We start from the raw sequence: 18506 nt of genomic DNA, 5'->3' as shown, positions 1-18506 counted from the left end.
CTATGTATCTAAGAGTATCTCACTGTGTGAAAGAATTTGCTGGAAGGTTTTGAACACATGAATCTTTCCATATTACTGCTGTAGGAATTACAGCAAGACAGTATTTTCATCCTACTACCAATTTCTCTTTTGAATTATCATAGAATCAACCCTGCATCAAGAAGCTTGCAATTAGAACACCTGTCCAAAGTTGTGTAAGTGAAGTCCTGGCTGCTCACCTTCAATAGCTCACCTCTCTGCTAGGCTGAGAGTAGAATCTATATCTATTTATGTCTTTACTGCTCAATGCCTTATAAATATTAGGTGCTCAAATTATGTTTGCTGTGTGAATGAACAGAGGAAAAAAGGAAAGAAAGAAGTGAGCCAAGCAATACGCAACAACCAAAGGGCAGGGAAGGGAGATGGAAATATGCACTTTTGCCTTCACCTTTAAAGCCCTTCTTGCAAGTACACCTGTATCCATTCACCAGGTTGTCACAGGTTCCTCCATTCTGGCATGGATTGGAAAGGCATTCATTTTTGTCCACTTCACAGTTGATGCCGACCCAGCCTGCATCACAGAGGCACTTGTATCTGAAAGAAGACAGAATTCTTTACTATGGGGAATGAAGGTACAATTGAGTCAGAGTTGAATACAGGACATGGTGAAGAATGAGGGAAAGAGGAGATGAAGGTAAGCTAATGTCATTTCTACTCTCTGGGGACCTATATGTAGGTCACCATGAACACAGTGTGGATCAGGAGGGCCCATCTGGAGTTAAATGACCTTCCTTCCTGGTGCTTCCCTGGTTCACAAAGATGCTAGAGAAACTAATTAATTACACTGAACTTTCATATGTAAAGAGCATGGTTGGTACAACATATTGGACCAATCTGAAAGACACATTAATATGGATAAATCTGCATAGTTTTTTTTCTTATATATAAAACTAGGGGGTGGGGGTGGCCGGGGAGAGGTCAGTGGGGGGGAAGGGAGACTTACGTAATACTTTAAAACAATAAAGAATTTAAGTTTTAAAAAAACAAAAGCAAAACTAAAGTAAAGCAAACCTTAGGGTCATTTGTTTCTGAGGCAAAGCAGACACCCAGGAAGTAGATTAGTATCAGGGACTCTGAGCCACTCTGAAGATCTCCTAGAATGCCTGACTTCTGAGATATGTTTTGTTCTGACCAGAAACCCTGCCGCAGAAAGCACCCAGGGTACTGAGCAGAAAAAGGTCCAAAATGAAGGTATTTGAAGTACATGGACATTGTTCACAATTTGAATGTCATTAGGACTTAGAATGTCGTATCAGGAGATGGTGGCCAGATGTCTGGAGCTTCTTAGGAAAAATGTGATGGGTTGGGATGCTTTGAAGGCTGCCCTACTCTGAAGCAGGAATACTGAGAAAATTCATCTTGGAAATGACTTGTTTTCCCATTTGCCTCTAAACACCCTCTTCATTCTTTCACTTGCCAAAGACTCATAAAACAACCCCGAACTCCTCCCACGTGCTGCCTACCCACACGAGGAAGACATTCCTCCTTTTTATTCCTCCTGCTCAGTCACAGGAGGGAAGGACAAGGAGGCACTTTGGAAGACTATGATACGGACTACCAAAATCTCAGTCAGCTCAGGTCCCTGACTGACTTCTGCAGGCCAGTTGACACAGGTCAACAAGGAATGATGACTACATGGCAGCTACTCACCCGCTGAGGCCCCCGGTACAGTTCCCGTGGATGCAGGGATTGCTCAGGCACTCGTTCACCTGCGAGAAGCAGCTGGGGTGATGGGGACCCTCGGGGCATATACAGCGAAAACCATTCACATCGTTGATGCACGTTGCACCCTTGCGACAGGGATTGGAGGCACACTCATCAATGTCAATGTTACATCTCTGCCCTGTAGAGAAGGGGGGCAGTTCTTGTCAAATCCAAAACATTTAGAGAATAGACACAGAACTGAGACATACTGTGCTGACACCTTCATCTGCACAGGCACCCAACGGAACTTATTTAAGGAATGAGACACCCAAAGCATGTAGTGCCATGAGAGGGAGGAGCAAGCAGCATTGTCTTCTGATATGAAGCAAAGTTATCAAAATGCTGGTGTCATGTTTTGACATACATTTCTTCTTCACTCCATCTTGGAAAAGGGGCAACTTCACAAGGGTTTAGAAAGAGAACATCAAAGTTACCAAAGTTCTTGACGTTGCTCTGAGTACTTTCAAAGAAGCTCATCTTACTACTGTTCTCAGCTGGCTTATCGAAAATTCATTTTTCTGGTTAGTCAACCTCTTACAGTTCTACAGACGGTAAATCTCAATGAACTGGGATGCTTAGTGAATGAAATAGTAGTGTAATGATTAATGTGGTTAGAAAAGGAAAGCCAGTTTGCTTTCACTTGTAGAGTTGTATTAATCCATTATCTGTCTCAGGAAGAAGAATATTCTAAATATAATTTTACTGTCCTCTGATAGCTGAGAAAACAATTTTGGGTCTTTCCATCTACACCAGTGGCTCTCAAACTTACATGTGCAAAAAGAGTTGCTTAAAGTACCATTTTAAAAGGAGACGGAGGCCCCATCCCCGTGGACTGTGATGGGTAGGGTCCAGCAAAGCACATTTTAAATTATGCAAGTGGTTCAAACACTACATTCTGAGGAACTCTGATGTAGACAATTATAAGTTCATCATAATGTAAATGCTCAGAATATATGAAACTGAAAGGAGTAGGTTCGTCCTCTAAAATATACCTGAGATTGCATTTTGAAAAGAAGCCTGCTGGAACCTTAACATTTATTGCTTTAAGCTGAGTAGTTTTCCAGTAATATGAGTTTTGCTTTGTTAATTCTGAATAATTGAGATTCAACTAAATATTCCAAAATGTTATAAAAACTTTAAAATAACCCATCATTCTGTAAATGAGTGGCAACACGTAAACTTATGAAGAAATTTCAAAGAATACAATGTTCTGACTCAGAAAAACATGCACACCACCATGCATTTTTCTTTGAGAAAGAGTAACCCTGCATTTAGAACAGGAAATTCCAAATGAAACAGATACACACCCCTTTAAAGGATGGGTATTAACATTTTTTCACCCTTCATTGCTCTCTAAACCATGATTGGTGGTTCCTGTGGTAAAGACCCATAATCTGGTGGTGGTGGCTGCTTTCCTCTTAAATGTTGTATTAATAACTTATTTTAAAATACGACTTCCTTCGCCTCAACCTCGTGTGCCAATGGAACTGAGATGTGAGCTATCCTCAGCCTGCCATGCAGGGAGAGAGAGAGGAAAAGCCTTCGTTTTCTGTCCTTTTTTGGAAGCATCTTCTCAGAGGCCACTCCTCCCAAGCTTTCTTCATTTGCTTTTAAAACTCTTTCCAGAATCGATTTTCAAGCCACCTTTAGCTGAGAGTTGAGAGCATCCTTGCGCAGTCTACTACCTGACCTGACAGCCAGATCCTACCCTGCAGGAGTTTCTACTCAGCCTCAGAAATGCCCAGCACAAACCTATGGACCTTCCTGGGTCCAGTAACTACTGGATGAGAAGTAAACCAAGGTTTCTCACCCTGTGTTTAATGAATGAAATCATGGGATAGCTCGGACTCAGGGGTCTGGGGTTGGATGTCAGAGGTCCCTCCCATATTTGAGTTATAGTCATTTACTCAGCAACATTTACTGAGTGTTTCCTCGGTGCCAGACATTGTTTTAGACCAGCCGTGGGCAAACTACGGCCCGTGGGCCGGATCCAGTCCCTTTGAAATGAATAAAACTATTGGAAAAAAAGACCGTACCCTTTTATGTAATGATGTTTACTTTGAATTTATATTAGTTCACACAAACACTCCATCCATGCTTTTGTTCCGGCCTTCCTGTCCAGTTTAAGAACCCATTGTGGCCCTCGAGTCAAAAAGTTTGCCCACCCCTGTTTTAGACACTGGCCACAAAGGTGATTGGAAAGGTCCCTCCCCCAGGGACTCATTGTCCTGGCTGTGTGATTCCCTCGCTGATAAAATGGACTTGAGCTCTATCTCTCAGCTGCCTCACTTGTTAAATGGGCATGATAAAACTTCCCCAGCTACTTTTTTCTTTTGTTAATTTTTTTTATTGAGATATAATTGACATGTAACATTGTGTACATTTAAGGTTTGCTACATTTACATATTGCAATATGAGTATACCATATTGTTAGCTAACACCTCTATCATGTCACATAAATATTTCTTTTTTGTGGTAAGAATAATTATGATTGATTCTCCTACGGACTTTATGTTTATAATACAGCGTTGTTGGCTATCATCACTTCACTATGCATTAGACCTCCAGAAGTCATCATCTATTAGCTGCAAGTTCACATCCTTAAACAGCATCTTTCCAATTCCCCCAACCCCTCTCCCAGCCCCTGATAACCACCATTCTACTCTTTTCCATAATCTGCACATAAGTGATATAATCTAGTACTTGTCTTTCTCTGTCTGACTTATCTCACTTAGCAGAAGGCCTTAAAGGTCTGTCCATATTTTTACACACAAGTAGCATTTCCTTCTTTCTCAGAGATGAGTAACATTCCAATATATATATATCTCTTACATCTTCTTTATCCTTCAAACATTGATAGACACTTATGTGGGATATAAAACTGGAAGCAACAAATAAACCAGACAAACAGAAACTCATAGACACCAACAGTATGGTGGTTACCAGAGGGAAAAGGGCATGGGGGGAGGTAAAGGGGTCAAATACATGATGACAGAAGGAGCTGTGACTGTGGGTGGTAAACACACCATGTAATGCACAGGTGATGTGTTACAGAAATGTACACTTGAAACCTATATAGATTTATTAACCAATGTCACCCCAATAAATTTAATTAAAAAAAACACTCTTAAATCTGTTTAAAAAGTAGCATTAAAATAAAACAAAGGAAAGAATGAAGCAACTCACATTCACAGCTCTGGGTATGAACCACAGTTTATTCTATTTTCAGCAGCTGATTCAAGCCCCCCTACTTCTTCACCCTCCCCCCCCCCAAAAAAAACCCCCAAAAAAACTAGAAAACAGTTCCAAGAACAGGGTACCGCCCAGGAATCAAAACATTCCAGTTCTTGCTTATGTGGTCTCATGCTACACCTTAAGTTTATTTTAGAATATTTTTAGCCTATGTCCTCCCTCCTTGACCTTCCTGGTTTGCTGAATGTTAAAAAGGGAGACTATGATTCACTGACATTCCCAGAAAAAGAAAAAGAAGAAATCTAGTCTAAGGCTTATATACCTAAAAAGAAACGACAACAGGCACCCACTTAGGCGACAGCGGGCTCTGGAGTGGGACCCCTGGGGTGAAGTCCCAGCTGCAAGCTCTGGGTCTCTCATCAATACTGTAGGGATGATAGCAGCAGTGGCAATTACATGAGGTTAGGCCAGCCGTGGGCAAACTATGGCCCGCGGGCCATCCGGCCCGTTTGAAATGAATAAAACTAAAAAAAAAAAGACCGTACCCTTTTATGTAATGATGTTTACTTTGAATTTATATTAGTTTACACAAACACTCCACCCATGCTTTTGTTCCGGCCCTCTGGTCCAGTTTAAGAACCCATTGTGGCCCTCGAGTCAAAAAGTTTGCCCACCCCTGTGTTAGGCACTTAGTTTAATGCCTGGCTCAAAGTAAGTCTTTAATAAATGGTAACCATTCTCTTCTTATTACTCATTTAACAAAAATGCACCTCATAAACCAACTGGCAGGAATTTTTGTGTGTCTGTTGGCTGCCACTTAGTCTTGGGGTAACAAGTTTTGGGACAGAGAAGCAAGCACATCTGGCTCCCACCATCAGTGCTGGGCACTAACTATGAGAGCTTCCATCACACCTGTCTTCGGAGCGATCGCCCACTGAACACGGGCTCCAGTGACCCTGGGGCCACCACCATTCCTCCCAGCATCCACACAGGCACAGCAGGAGAAAAGCACTGTGGGATGCAGAGGAATGTGGGATGCAGAGGAATGCGAGTCCCCCCAAGTGCTTGGCTCCGATTGCCTCTGACATCATAGTGGAAAGCTCCGAGGGAAGTTTCTCACATTGGTTGCAAATGGCCACATGGTACTTGCTGAATGGCCACCTCTCACGTTTGCTTGTGCATGGCACTGTCTAGAAAGAATAGGATTGGCAGAGCACATGCCCGCGGGTGTGTGAGGGGCCTCGGGATTCCTCAGTAGCCTCTAGCACTTTTGGTCAGGAGGGTAAATGATAAAGGTAATGTGACTAACAGACGAGAAAAAAGGGAAAACTTGTGTGCACACATGTGTACATGTGTTAAATGCTCTAGCTGCTTATAATTTAGGAAGGATTCTAGCCAACTTTATTTTAGGCATTTACTTCGTTCCTCTTGGGGAGAAAAAAAAAATCTCAATTGTGCTAGCCATATGAGGTTGGATCTGGCTTCATCCAACAAGCTCCCATTAGAAGTGGTACTCAGAAAAAAGCTTTTAATGTTTTCAAAGAATTTTACGTTGGCTATGCCATTACAGAAAAATATAACTCAAGCACAGTGAGTGATAAATTCTGGGTATAACTGAAAGTTCTTTTCAGGTGGCTATAAACACATGGTCTAAAACCCCTAACTAATGAAAAGTTTCATGTTACAGTTCAGGGAAGGCCTGTAAGTAGAAAACAGGGCCAGAGAAGCACAGAAACAAAAGTCTAAACTTCCCAGAGACAAATAGAAAACATTTAAAAAGTAATGTTCCTTTAGATGCCCTTTTCCCAAAGCAATGGGGCTGAAAGTAGGACCCCCCAACACCAGGGGCATTACCTGTGAATCCTGGTGAGCAGACACAACTGTAACGATTAACTCCATCCATACAGACACCATGGACACACGGGTTACTTGCACAGTCATCAAAATTGATTTCACAATTAACACCTGCAAGGATAAGAGCAAAGAGAAACCATGCAATATTTCCACCAAAATATCAAGGGTGTCTGCTTGGGACCCTAAGTGTTAACCCTTTGTACGCCATAAGCGTCTACAGACGTGTAAATGGTTTCCGTTTTGGACGCGTGGCAGTAAACTGGTTGAGAAAGCTGGAGTATCCAGCCAGCCCTGGGGAAAGCAGCAATGCTGCTGGAGGGATCATGGGGGCAAGGCGATCTCATTCATCGCACTGAGCCCCTGTGTGCCTTTTTCACTGTGTTGGCATTGGCACAAACGGGCAGAAGCCATGGAGGCAGGACTACGGGCGCCTCGGCAGGAATCAGAGCAGCGGTGCCACACTGAAGCGGTGGGCACTGTATCCATCACATCCGTGCACTCGCAGCAAAAACCAGAGAAAAAGACAGGCTCCCTTAAGAATGACGTTGGTGAAGTAAGATGATTAACTTTATCCTTTTATTACATCTTGACCCTTGACTGTTTATATGTCCACTGTTCTGTGTGATGACCTGGGAAGTACACACGAGGCCGCTCGGTGACATGCCAACGTGCAGAGGTGCCTCCAGGAAAAGCAGTTGTTTGATTATTTCAACTTCGAATGGAAGCAGTTGTTTTTTTTCATGGAATCCCATTTTCACCAAAAGAACAACTGACAAGACAAACCAGGGCTATTCGCACCGAACTATTTAGTTCATATTAACTGCAAAGAGTAAACCTGTCATTTCAAAAAAAGCAAAACCTGATAGTATTGTGTTCCAAAGATAAAATATAAGCTTTCACATGAAAATTAGAATTTTGGAACCACTATAAGCTTTAAACTGACAGTCACTATTCTGGTTACAACTCAGGATAAACTTTAAAGAGTCTGCAAACTTCCTCCTGGAGTCTGCTGTCTTCCTTCTGGTCGATTCCCAGAACAAACTGTGGAGTCTGGCTGTGTTAGAAAAGCTTTAACTGAAGATATGGGTAACTAAACAGCAGAGATATACCAGTCATTATTGTTAGCATTATTCGGTAAAAATACTCATATTTTACGATATAATTAACATGAATTTAGTGATGCTTTTTTGGGCATCATAGAATACTTCAGTAGTTTAAAAAGTCTAAAAAATACAACCTGATAATAAGGATTATAAATTAAGAAATGAAACTTCCATGACAAAATGCCATAATTTGACTCACTTTGCATTAATATTTATTAACAATAATTACATCAAAAATTTACTTGAGCAGGAAGAGACAGCCGCCCACTGGGCCAGTGAGACTTTGTCATTGGAAGGTAGGAGTATGACTCTGTGAGCTCTGGCCTGCAAACAGCCCTGCTTCCTGCGAATCTCTGCAAAGCCTATTGCTCCAAACTCACCTGAAATCCACAAGATGCTTTTTGTGCTCTCACTAAATTCTTTCTGCTGTTTTATTATTGGTTGCTTCTCTGTTACCAATTCTTTAAGCTAGTCAAATTGGATTCTGTGACTTCAAACCAAAAATAACTTACTTAGAACAGTGTCCCATCATAAGAGCACAGGTGAAAGAAGCGATTCCAGGTAGTGCACCCCACTTTCAGAGCCCAGTGAGCGAGAAGGCACATTAAAAGCAGCAAGTTGTAAAGTTTCCCTCTGTCTACACACTCATCCAGACCCCAGCCCGCCACCTAGGACCGCATTCTGAATGGGTCGTGGATTCTTACTCTAGAACTCCAGAGTCTATTCATAACGACTATTTGAATGGATCCTTTCCCCCGGGGCCCTCCATGCAGGCCTTTCTCCGCCCATTACAAGATGCCTTTATGTGGCCTGGGTCTCTCTGCTTTAAGGCTCCTGATGCCACAGGAACAGGCCTGGCAGCTTTCTGAGAGATTCTGGATCTTCCCTCTCTCTGCTGCCTGCACACCCCTCACAGCTGCTGCCTGCCTTTCTCACTGACAGCTCCTCACACCTTGCCTTCGCTGTCCCCCCAGGGAACACACCTGATACAGCCTGCCACAGTGACAACCATCACAGGGAAAACAAAGTGCCGCTACCCCCCCAGCTCCCAGCTTCCAGGGGTTTCCAGTGAGCTTGTTCCAATGGGACCCAGAGCAGCCCCGCCATCCTACGGCATCCATTCAGTTGCTGGTAAGCCTCTCAAATTTCTTTTCCTACTGCAGTGTCTCACGTCTGGGGACCAGCCCGGAAGCAAATTGCTTTTGGAGGGTTTCACAAAGATCCATTCAGCCCTGCTGGGGAGTTATCTAAACGTGGGGAGGGGAGGCATTTGCCACTGTGAGGCAGGGGATGTTTTTCATATGCTCGAGCAACTCAAAAAGGACTTTGTTTTCAAACTTGGCATGTGCAGGTCCTGGAAGAAGCCCAGGGCCCTTGACAAGTTTGAAGGAATGCGTTTGGAAATCACAAAGTAAAATGAGGGCAGCTCCCCCACCTTTGCCCCCACCTAGGCCATTGTCCTTAAAGGGAGAGGGAGTTCTCAATAAATCAGTGCGCTGTACTGGCAGGTCCGCTCTGACGAAGGCACCCACTGGTTAATCTTCCACTGGTACACTTTCCTTTGATCTGAGACACAGTGCTTCTCTGTCCATTAACCACAGTTGTGACCATAATGACTCCTCCAATTAAGTAAAACAGAATCCAGTGAAACCTGTGAAATGCTGCTGCCTGAGCAAGTAATTCAACACCGCCAGCAAGGAGCAGCCTGCCCTCCCAGCCAGCAGGCATGAACTGTAGTCAGGAAGCGAGGAGCCGGGATGAGGAATGGTGGCCCCGCATCCTAATTTTCAATGACAGGGAGCTGCAAAGTCGCTCCTCCCTCTCCTAATCCCCACAACTGCCCAAAGTCCACCAGCGACCAGTGGCGGAAGAATGGTGTCACATTAAAGATACTGGACTCTGAAATAGAGAAAATGATTGGAAAGACAGGAGGGGGTGGGGATGGAAAAAGGGGATTCGCGGAGGGCACAACTTTATTAGCCTGCAGTGGAGGTTATAGAAAAAGATGACAATAAAATCAAGCCACAAAAGCAAGGTTTTCCATTTTAAAGAATAACTGCAGGTTTTTGAAGTGGTATGCCTCTTTTAGGGAAACACATGCCTAAAATCACCAGCTTTGAGAAATGATTGTCTCTCATTTCTTCCCTGGCTGGAGCCAGCTCCCTCAGAGATGTTTCTGACTGTGGCTTTGGCCGAGCTTCTCAGGAAAAAGGACTGTGTTTTAGATATGTAAGCGTCTGCCCAGGAAGTCTGAGACATCTGTGTAAATCGTGTTTGAGAAGCAGTGAACACTCTGGATGAAAAAGGGGCCACATGCTAACCCGACAAGCTCAGGGAAGGCCTGCATGGCGGTCTTGCAAACTCAAAGGCCTAAAGTAGTCACAAAGGTGGGTCTGAAATTAAAACTTTAACTAAAAGCAGTTATGGTGGGTAGTCACATCCTAGGCCGGTAGCTTCCCTGACAAGGGTAAATCTTTACCTTACCTGAGCCTACTACCTTTTTGCATTACGTATTGTTGGAAAGTCAAAGTAATTTTCCTTTTTCCAGACCCCTTAAAGCACAGGCACCGCTCTACGGAGACTACAAATCCCCTCATTGTTATTGAGTTAATTGTTGACTGTTAACTAACTATACTGCACCCACCTAAGTAAAAGAAGTGTGTGTCTATCATTTTACTTTTTATCCAATCCCAGAGCTTGTCCCCCAACTTTGCTTTCTCCTGCCTCCTAATCTATCACCAATAGATTTCATGTAACCCAATTACGTCTCCTCCTTTGATTGTAATGTATAAATCAAGGTGAAAAACTGTCACTCTCCAAGCATTGTCCCAATCCGTTGAGATTCTGCATCCTGGCAATTGTTGACAGTGTGACTCAAATACACTCACAGAAATGCTTCACAGGTTTGCATGTTTTTTACGTTAGCAGCTCCAAAGGAAACAGGGAGGGAGCGGGCTTACCCGACGTGCCGGGCTGGCAGTTGCACTGGTAGCCGTTCACCAGGTCGATGCAGCGGCCCTCGTTCAGGCAGGGGCTGCTGTAACACTCGTCTATCTGGTCGCTGCAGATGGCGCCCATGTACCCGGGGTTGCAGATGCAGGTGTAGGAATCAATCCCGTCCTGACACTGGCCGTGGTGGCAGGGGTCGGGGTCACAGTTGTTGATGTTCTCCTCACACAACACGCCAGTGAATCCTGGGAAGGAATGTGACCAAGGAGGCTTAAGAACCAAGGCAGATACTCCACACCTGAACATACATGGAGCCACATCCCCGTACCCTACACCCCCCATGCCTGAATCCATCCTGCGGGAATGAGCGCTTGACACTGACCATTGGCATTGATTCAAAAGGCAGGCCCAGAGAGCTGTGCTTAAAAATAAAGTTCTTCAGATTGAATCTGCAGAATTCAAATACCTCTTCCTCAGGGATCGAAGCTGTCCTGGCAGAGATGCTTTAACTGCAGCTTCACTCTGTACTGGGCCTCAATACCTTTCCTGGTATATTTACCTCTCTATTCTTTTCCTCCCAAACCCAATATACAGGGACTGTATTCATGGTTCCACAGACCTTATCTTCCTCATTTCTTTTTTTTTTTTTTTGACGAAGGGAGAGGGATATAGAGATAGAAGCATCAATGAGAAAGAGACATCAGTCAGCCATCTACTGCACACCCCCTACTGGGGACTGAACCTGCAACCCGGGTATGTGCCCTGTAAGGGAATTGAACCGTGACCTCTTGGTTCATAGGTCAATGCTCAACCACTGAGCCACACTGGCTGGGCTCCCAATTCTGACTTGACAGAACAGAGAACTTTTCTTTATTCCTCAACTGCCCCCATTGTACTATGCATATATAGTAAGTTTTCCATAAAGACTTGTTGAATAAAATGAATGACCAAGTTACAAGCATTTAAATGAAAACTCCTTTACTTGACATTAAATCTCTTCTCGGGGACTCCAGTAAGCCTCTCTTCCCTTCTCAGCATGACTCAGAGTGTTTCACCTCTCTCTCCCGAAGGTCACTCTCCATGAGCATAAGCTCCCAGAGGAGGACAGAACCCGGAACTCCTCCAGCCAGAGACAAGAGTTCATGAAGACAGAAGTGGGTACAGGGTTTCCTGACAGGGCCTAGTCTAAGTAGGCCTAGTAAGTGGTGATACTCCAATACTACGGAAATAGTAATCAGTTGTTTCCATGACATTGTTTTTCTGTGATCAGAAAGAAATACACATAATGTTTAAAACTGTTTAAGAACCCATTTTCTAAAATTAAAAGATTGTCTTTAATTCTATTCCTAACTTCTTTCTCTCTTAAGCAGAGGGATAAAAAAGAAATCGGAACATCCCCTTTCCTAATAATGTCTAGTCCACTTCCATAGTGTTGGTCTGTGCTGAAGCAAATGTGTAAAGGGATGTTTGGCTTATTCAGATCACTCCCACATGGGAACTGTGGCCACAGACCAGACATGCAGAATATTTACAAACGGATTCTTTTCCACTGTAGTAGCACAATTCAGGAGAGAGGACTCGGAGCTCTCGCACCTGTCTGAGAACCACCTAACTCCTAGGGCATGCGGCCTTGTTTGCAGGAAGCGCCTGCACTTGCACACAACAGCCCTTAGATTTCTGGGCCTTTGTTCAATCCCTTGCCTCAAGAAACACAGCAACGAGCCTCCTGCTGAGGAGCCCCAGTGAAAAAGGGCTTTCAGCTGGAATGTTTCCCTTCCCCAGAGGAATAAGTCAAGCCAGCTGGAAACTCACCGCTGCCAAAATCTGTCCCAAAAAGACATGGACAGCAAATGGCAATGTCCAGGCCAGGCCACTATTGTGGTGGACAAGGAGGCAGGTGTTGGAGAAGGGAATAGTGGAGAGAGAGCGGCAAAAACCAAGCTAGAAGAAGACCTCTCTAAATGCAGAACAGCCCCTCCAGTGCCCGGGGCTGGTAGGGCAGCGGGACAAGGACAGTCTCTTGTTTGTTCAGGTGGCCCTGGGGGCGGGGTGACAAATGAGAAGAATCTCACCCGTGGCACACCGGCATTCATAACCGTTGGGGTGATCGATGCACTTGGCGCCGTTCAGACACGGAGTGCTGGAACAGTCATCAATATCGATCTGGCAAACGGGCCCGGTGAAGCCTGCAGAGGGCACAGGAGGACACACGTCACAGGATTATCCCACGTCCGCCTTCCCTCCGACAATGGTGCCCGAGCAGCGTGGGGCTGAGTTCCCTTATGCCACAGGGACAGCAAAAGTGAAATTATTCTCCCCAGCAAGTGACCAGGACAACAGGGGGAAGCTCAGGGCACAGAGGCACCGGTGTGTGTCTCCACCGCTGTTTCTCCCCCACACTTTTCACTTCCAGTGAAAACAGGCCTGAACGGTTACAGGGAAGCACTCCAACAAGTGAGCTTCGCCTCAGAGGGACTGAGACTGGAAATGAGAGACACCACAGTGTGTGGCAGAAAACCTGGCGTGTCTTCAACAATAGCTCTGGGGAGGGAGAGAAGAGGCGGAGCATTCTTTGGAAAAACTGACTTATGTTGGCCGTTTCTGGACTCAGAGGTGAAATGTCTAAAAATAATAATCCCACCAACGGGCTTCGAGACTCTAACCCATGGGGGGAAAAATACAATCCCGAAGAGCCTGAAACGAAGGCCTCTGTGAGGCATGAACTTTCTGAAATGTACACACAGACAGAGAGGTCACGGGCCTTTCCGAACAGACTTGGACTTGTGGCCACAGAGGATTTGGAGGACACACTAGCTGAGACAGACTCCCCGACTCTGTACACACATCTCCTTCCTGAAGGGCTCACTTTAATGACTTCCGCATGCACAGCCCACACACATTCTCTGCCTGCTCTCGCTCCTCCCCTCCCTGGGGTCAGTCAGCTTTGTGCTTCTGCAGACAGCAGGGCAGGTGGTGGGCACTTACCAGGGGGACACAGACACTGGAAGCGATTGACTTTATCCACACACTGCCCATTGTTCACACAGGGGTTGCTCTGACATTCGTTTATCTCCAACTCACAATGCACACCTTTGAAACCTGAAGGAAACGAACCACACAAGTGGCTTAGAAAGAGAGAAAGGTGTATTCTAGCCAAGAAAGCACAAACTTACAAAGATGCCCACATCCTCCATGAGCAGAGACATTTCTGCAGAGGACCGGGGGACTATGCCGTGAGAGTGACAGTTAGATCACACAGGGGTGTCCTCTGGGACATCCGGGTCACTGTGATGAAGGGGATGAGGGTACCTCAAGACCCTGGTCACACTTCACATGCCAACAAAGGCTGGGCCACGTTCTCTGACCAGTCCAGGCTTTGCTTTCAGGGCAGCACCAGGCCCGAGGGATCCCCACTGCTTGTTCCTAAAGACCAGCCGAGTCAGAGATGCTGCTGCCCTCAGGGTGCAAGGCAAGGTCAGGAGGCCCCCAGGCTAGAGCGCCAGCACTGCGATAGGGCAGCAGCACTGCAGCCTCCACTGTGAGCGGCACTGGCTGTGCTCTCTGCCGACTCAGAAACAGTCCCTGCAGAAGAGCTCCAGGGGACAACTCATGAATCATGGGACATGGCCATGGCAGGTTCCTACAAAATTACGGGTAAAGTTAATTTCTGCAAGTGGAAAGGCATGGTATTTGTAACACATAAGGGAATCAGGAAGGCTTGCTACTTAAAGGACACTTATGGTAAATACTGTATTAAAGAATCTTGGCATAAAAATACCCCTTTCTGAAATTTTCTCTTGCACGTACCTGAGTTTTGACATGATGGGCGTGGTTACCTGGGCCTTCCCAGCTCTAAGAAGTCTAGCACTGCCTCACTCTAAGGGCCCCTTGGCCGGGAGCCCCGTCACTACTGGGAAGGAGATGCTGACGGGGCTCACGGAATGGCCACACTGTGCTGAGTGCTCCACCTCAGAGAAGCGCCGTTCGGTGCCTCCAGCCTAGACCCCACACTCGGATGGGCCCAAGTACCTGGCATGCAGAGGCATGTGAAGCCCCCGATCTTATCCAGACAGGTGGCGTCGTTCTGGCAGGGGTCGGAATGGCACTCGTTGATGTCCATCTCGCAGCGAGGCCCCGCGTAGCCCTTCAGACACTCACAGTGGAAGGCGCCGTCTGTGTTCACACATTTCCCTGCGTGCTCACAAGGATTGCTATTGGCTGAAAGACAAAAGCACCAGTTACCAGGATCACAGCACAACCGAGTTTCCACATGTGTGGACTATAGACGTGGTCGGCTTGTTATAAGCGTCAGGGCCAGGCATTTCATAGTCTGATTCTCAATTTCCCATTTTCTTGTGAACAAATTAATTAATTAGACTAGGCAACCGCACTCTCGTGTGTCTCTGGCTACTCTTTTGCCCAAACTGTCTCTAAGGTCGGGCTTTATATTAAGAATCAAGTACAGACCACCTGTATATGTCAATTCCCAGGCTAGAATATATGATTACATTGAAAGGATGGTTGTAAACAATGGGCAAGTAACAGGAGATCTGGGGTAAAATGTGCTTCAGTTTAAATGCTTGCTGAGCTCGCAGACACGGGAGGAAGAGGGGAGGTTCGGGGAACTCACCCATGGTGCACTCATCCACGTCTTCTGTGCAGTCAGCCCCTTTGTAGCCTTGTGGGCAGGTGCAGATATACTGCCCGTTCAGGGGGTTGGTATCACACAGTGCCCCCTTGTGGCACGGATTGCTGATGCATGCATCATCCAGATGACACAAGAGTCCTGTCACAAGAACAAAGAGAAAATGACCCCAGTTGAGGAAGAGTTGTCTCTTTTGTGGAGGAGGGAAAGCCTTATACTGTCTCATCAAAATCCACCATGGAGATTGAGGAAACTTTCCTTTCTCCTGATGCTCCCTCAGGAACACGCTGCAAGTCAGGAGCTTCTGCAGACAACCCTGGTGGCCTACCCCTCACCCTCGGCTAGACGGCTCCTCAAGGGCCATAAGTGAGACGGACAGATGACAGAGACAGGCAGAGGGCAATAACTTTCCTACAGCCCTCCGACTGAGCAGCTAAAACAGAGGATATGCAGTTCAACAGTAATTTCAGATAGACAATAAGTCATTTTCTACTGTATGTCCAAACTGCTGCATGCATCTCTATTTTATTTGCTAACGTACTTTCCCCAAATCATGCCACCCGGTGAGCATAGAGGCGTCAGCATTTCACTAGCCTCAGAAGAAAAAAAACCAGTGCAACAGCATCAGCCTATGCTCGGGCAGCCCTTTAATAATGTCAGCATTCCTGGCTCAAGTGCCCTCAGGACTGAGGCGATATTAGCTGGCCCCATGTTCTGCATGGTTCACGCGGGAACTGGATCTTCCACTCTGCAACTAGGTTAAGAACAGGCAGCTAAGGCTCCTGCTGCAAGGCTGGAGGTGGGGCTCCTCGGAAGGCATAGATATGAGGACATTTCAGAACTGCTGGGCCCCAAGTTCCCGCACATAAGCTATCTTTCTCCACAACTTCCTCCCTTCCTTGCTTCTACTCCTAAAACCAGGAGCTGTGAAACTGAGGAGCTGGAGCACTGTTAACTCTGAAGTCACTAAAAACCCACCCCGAGAGCAGTATTTCTATAGACGCTGGGAGCTGGAACGCTCTTACATGCTTCTGTCCTGCCAATTCCTTCTGAGTAAGTGGGCTATTTCTTCTTAATATGAAGTCTCTACATCCATTAGTCATTTTGTCTTAATTTCTGAGGCGCTTTTCAGCTTAAGGTCATAAGGAGGTCAGCAGATGCTCCCAAGGCAATCATGACTAACTTTCATTTTTTCAGGACGAAAGACTGCGTTACATAGAGTTGAGAGGAGAGCCAAAAGCGATCAGGAAAAAGACTAGCTCCATAGCACTTTGGCTACTGATTAGACTTCTAGAACAATCTTAAGTGATAGGTACCTACCGATTGGTAATGAAAAGGACACAGCTACCGACATGAAAGAGAAGAAGGCAGAAATCCTGACTGCTCACGGCCCCTTCCCTAGTGTCCAGCTCTGTCGTTCTGCTGGCCTCACCTGTCTTTCCCTCGGGGCACATGCACGAGAAAGAGGCCACGCGGTCAATGCAGGTGGAGCCCGGAGTGCAGGAGGCGAAGGCACAGTCGTCGATGTTCTCACTGCAGTCGTCTCCACTCCAGCCATTGACGCACACGCAGCCGTAGCCTCCGTTGCTGTTGGTACAGGTGCCTCCGTTCTGACAGGCGTTGGGCTGCAGCAGGCACTCGTCCACATCCTCCGTGCAGAACTGTCCTTTGGGGGGAAAGTGCCTTTGATCAGGACTCTTAGGTCTCAAAGAATTAGTACCGTACCAGCCCCCACACATCCTTCATCCTAATGTGACTTGCCTGAATTAAGGCGAGCAGAACCCACGGCAGATCAGTTCTCACATGCACTTTAAGGCCACTTTAAGCCATCCAAATTATATTTATTCTAGGGAAGTGATTTAAAGAAAAACATGGGAGTTGCTATCCCTAGAAACTCTGACATGAGAATTTAGCCAACCTATCAAAGAGAAGATAAATCTTTAGGATTCTGGACTCAGTTAAATACCTGGGACTATGAATATATAACTGAGAAGAGGGAGAAGAGTCTAAGAGGCGAATAAAGAAAAGAATAATGAGAAGAAGCGTAGAAGTCAAAATATTATGGCAGTTGTTCTGTATTTTGATTGTCAATGTCAATAACTGTACAATATGATTCTGTACAATAGTACTGTAAGATGATGTTACCACTGAGGGGACCTGCTAGAGAATATCACTACAGTAGGTCCTTGGGTTACGACAGAGATCCATTCCTGTGGCCTGACGTAACGCGGTTTTCACCCTAAGTCTGAACCTACCTACATAAGCACCTCCGTCACTCACATGAAGCACAGACACAGCAGTAATGAAGTGAAACAGTAAAAAAAATTTAAAAGAAAGATAACAATTCCTGACCTTTACTTGTGGTAAATAAATAATAAAAAACATGAAGCACATAAGTACATACGTTGAAATGACAGAACTTTTTTTTTTTTAATAAATAAATGAGAGATGGCGATGTAACCATGAAACGATGTACTTTGAGTCCGACATAACCCGAGGACTGTCTGTACTTATAGCTGCATGTGAAATTACAATGATCTCAAACTAAGAAGTTTAATTTAAACCGAAGGTAAAGGCAAGCAAAGGCAGAGAGAGCAGATGAAGGACAATAAAAGCCTTGGTAAAATATGAGTGTGAGAAACAAAGCCAAGATGGTGAGACTGAAGCAAACTGTGCTCAGCCTGAGGCACCCAAGCTTCAAGGGTGCAGATTTGTGGAATAAGACAGAAAGTCGACCAATATAATAGAAGATGGAAAAGGGATCAGTATGCTCTGCCTGAAAAAGAGCAAAGTGGAGGACGCTAAACATGAGACCATTTGTGGACTTAGTGCAGGTCACTACAATAGCAACGGACAGGGACAATGGCAAAGGCTCGCGGGCCCATGACAAGGAACAAGGGTATGTCTTCATCTTCCAAGCCGGGAATTTGTGACTAACAAGCAGTTCAGTGCCAGGCTAGCTGAATTGTATAACAAATCTTACTGGAGGTCTTTTAATACCAGTTTAGAGAGCTAGCAAA

The 18506-nt window shown here is 45.5% G+C and overlaps 1 protein-coding gene across 1 annotated transcript in view; it reads right to left on the bottom strand.

Moving 5' to 3' along the window:
• The window catches only part of NOTCH2 (notch receptor 2), a 128670-nt gene that overhangs the window by 25135 nt on the left and 85029 nt on the right, over positions 1-18506 (bottom strand). The window contains exons 6-14 of the mRNA XM_081112153.1: positions 16919-17152; positions 15472-15627; positions 14871-15059; positions 13827-13940; positions 12914-13027; positions 10853-11086; positions 6790-6900; positions 1690-1882; positions 428-573 (exon numbers count right to left, since the gene is read on the bottom strand). Of these exons, the coding sequence (XP_080968279.1) occupies positions 428-573; positions 1690-1882; positions 6790-6900; positions 10853-11086; positions 12914-13027; positions 13827-13940; positions 14871-15059; positions 15472-15627; positions 16919-17152 (1491 nt within the window). The remainder of the gene's footprint in view (positions 1-427; positions 574-1689; positions 1883-6789; positions 6901-10852; positions 11087-12913; positions 13028-13826; positions 13941-14870; positions 15060-15471; positions 15628-16918; positions 17153-18506) is intronic.

Source organism: Myotis nattereri (assembly GCF_964212035.1).
Source record: "Myotis nattereri genome assembly, chromosome: 18".
Lineage (NCBI taxonomy): Eukaryota > Metazoa > Chordata > Mammalia > Chiroptera > Vespertilionidae > Myotis > Myotis nattereri.
The sequence above is the reverse complement of the archived record's forward strand: the minus strand, read 5'-3'. Positions and strand labels throughout refer to the sequence as shown.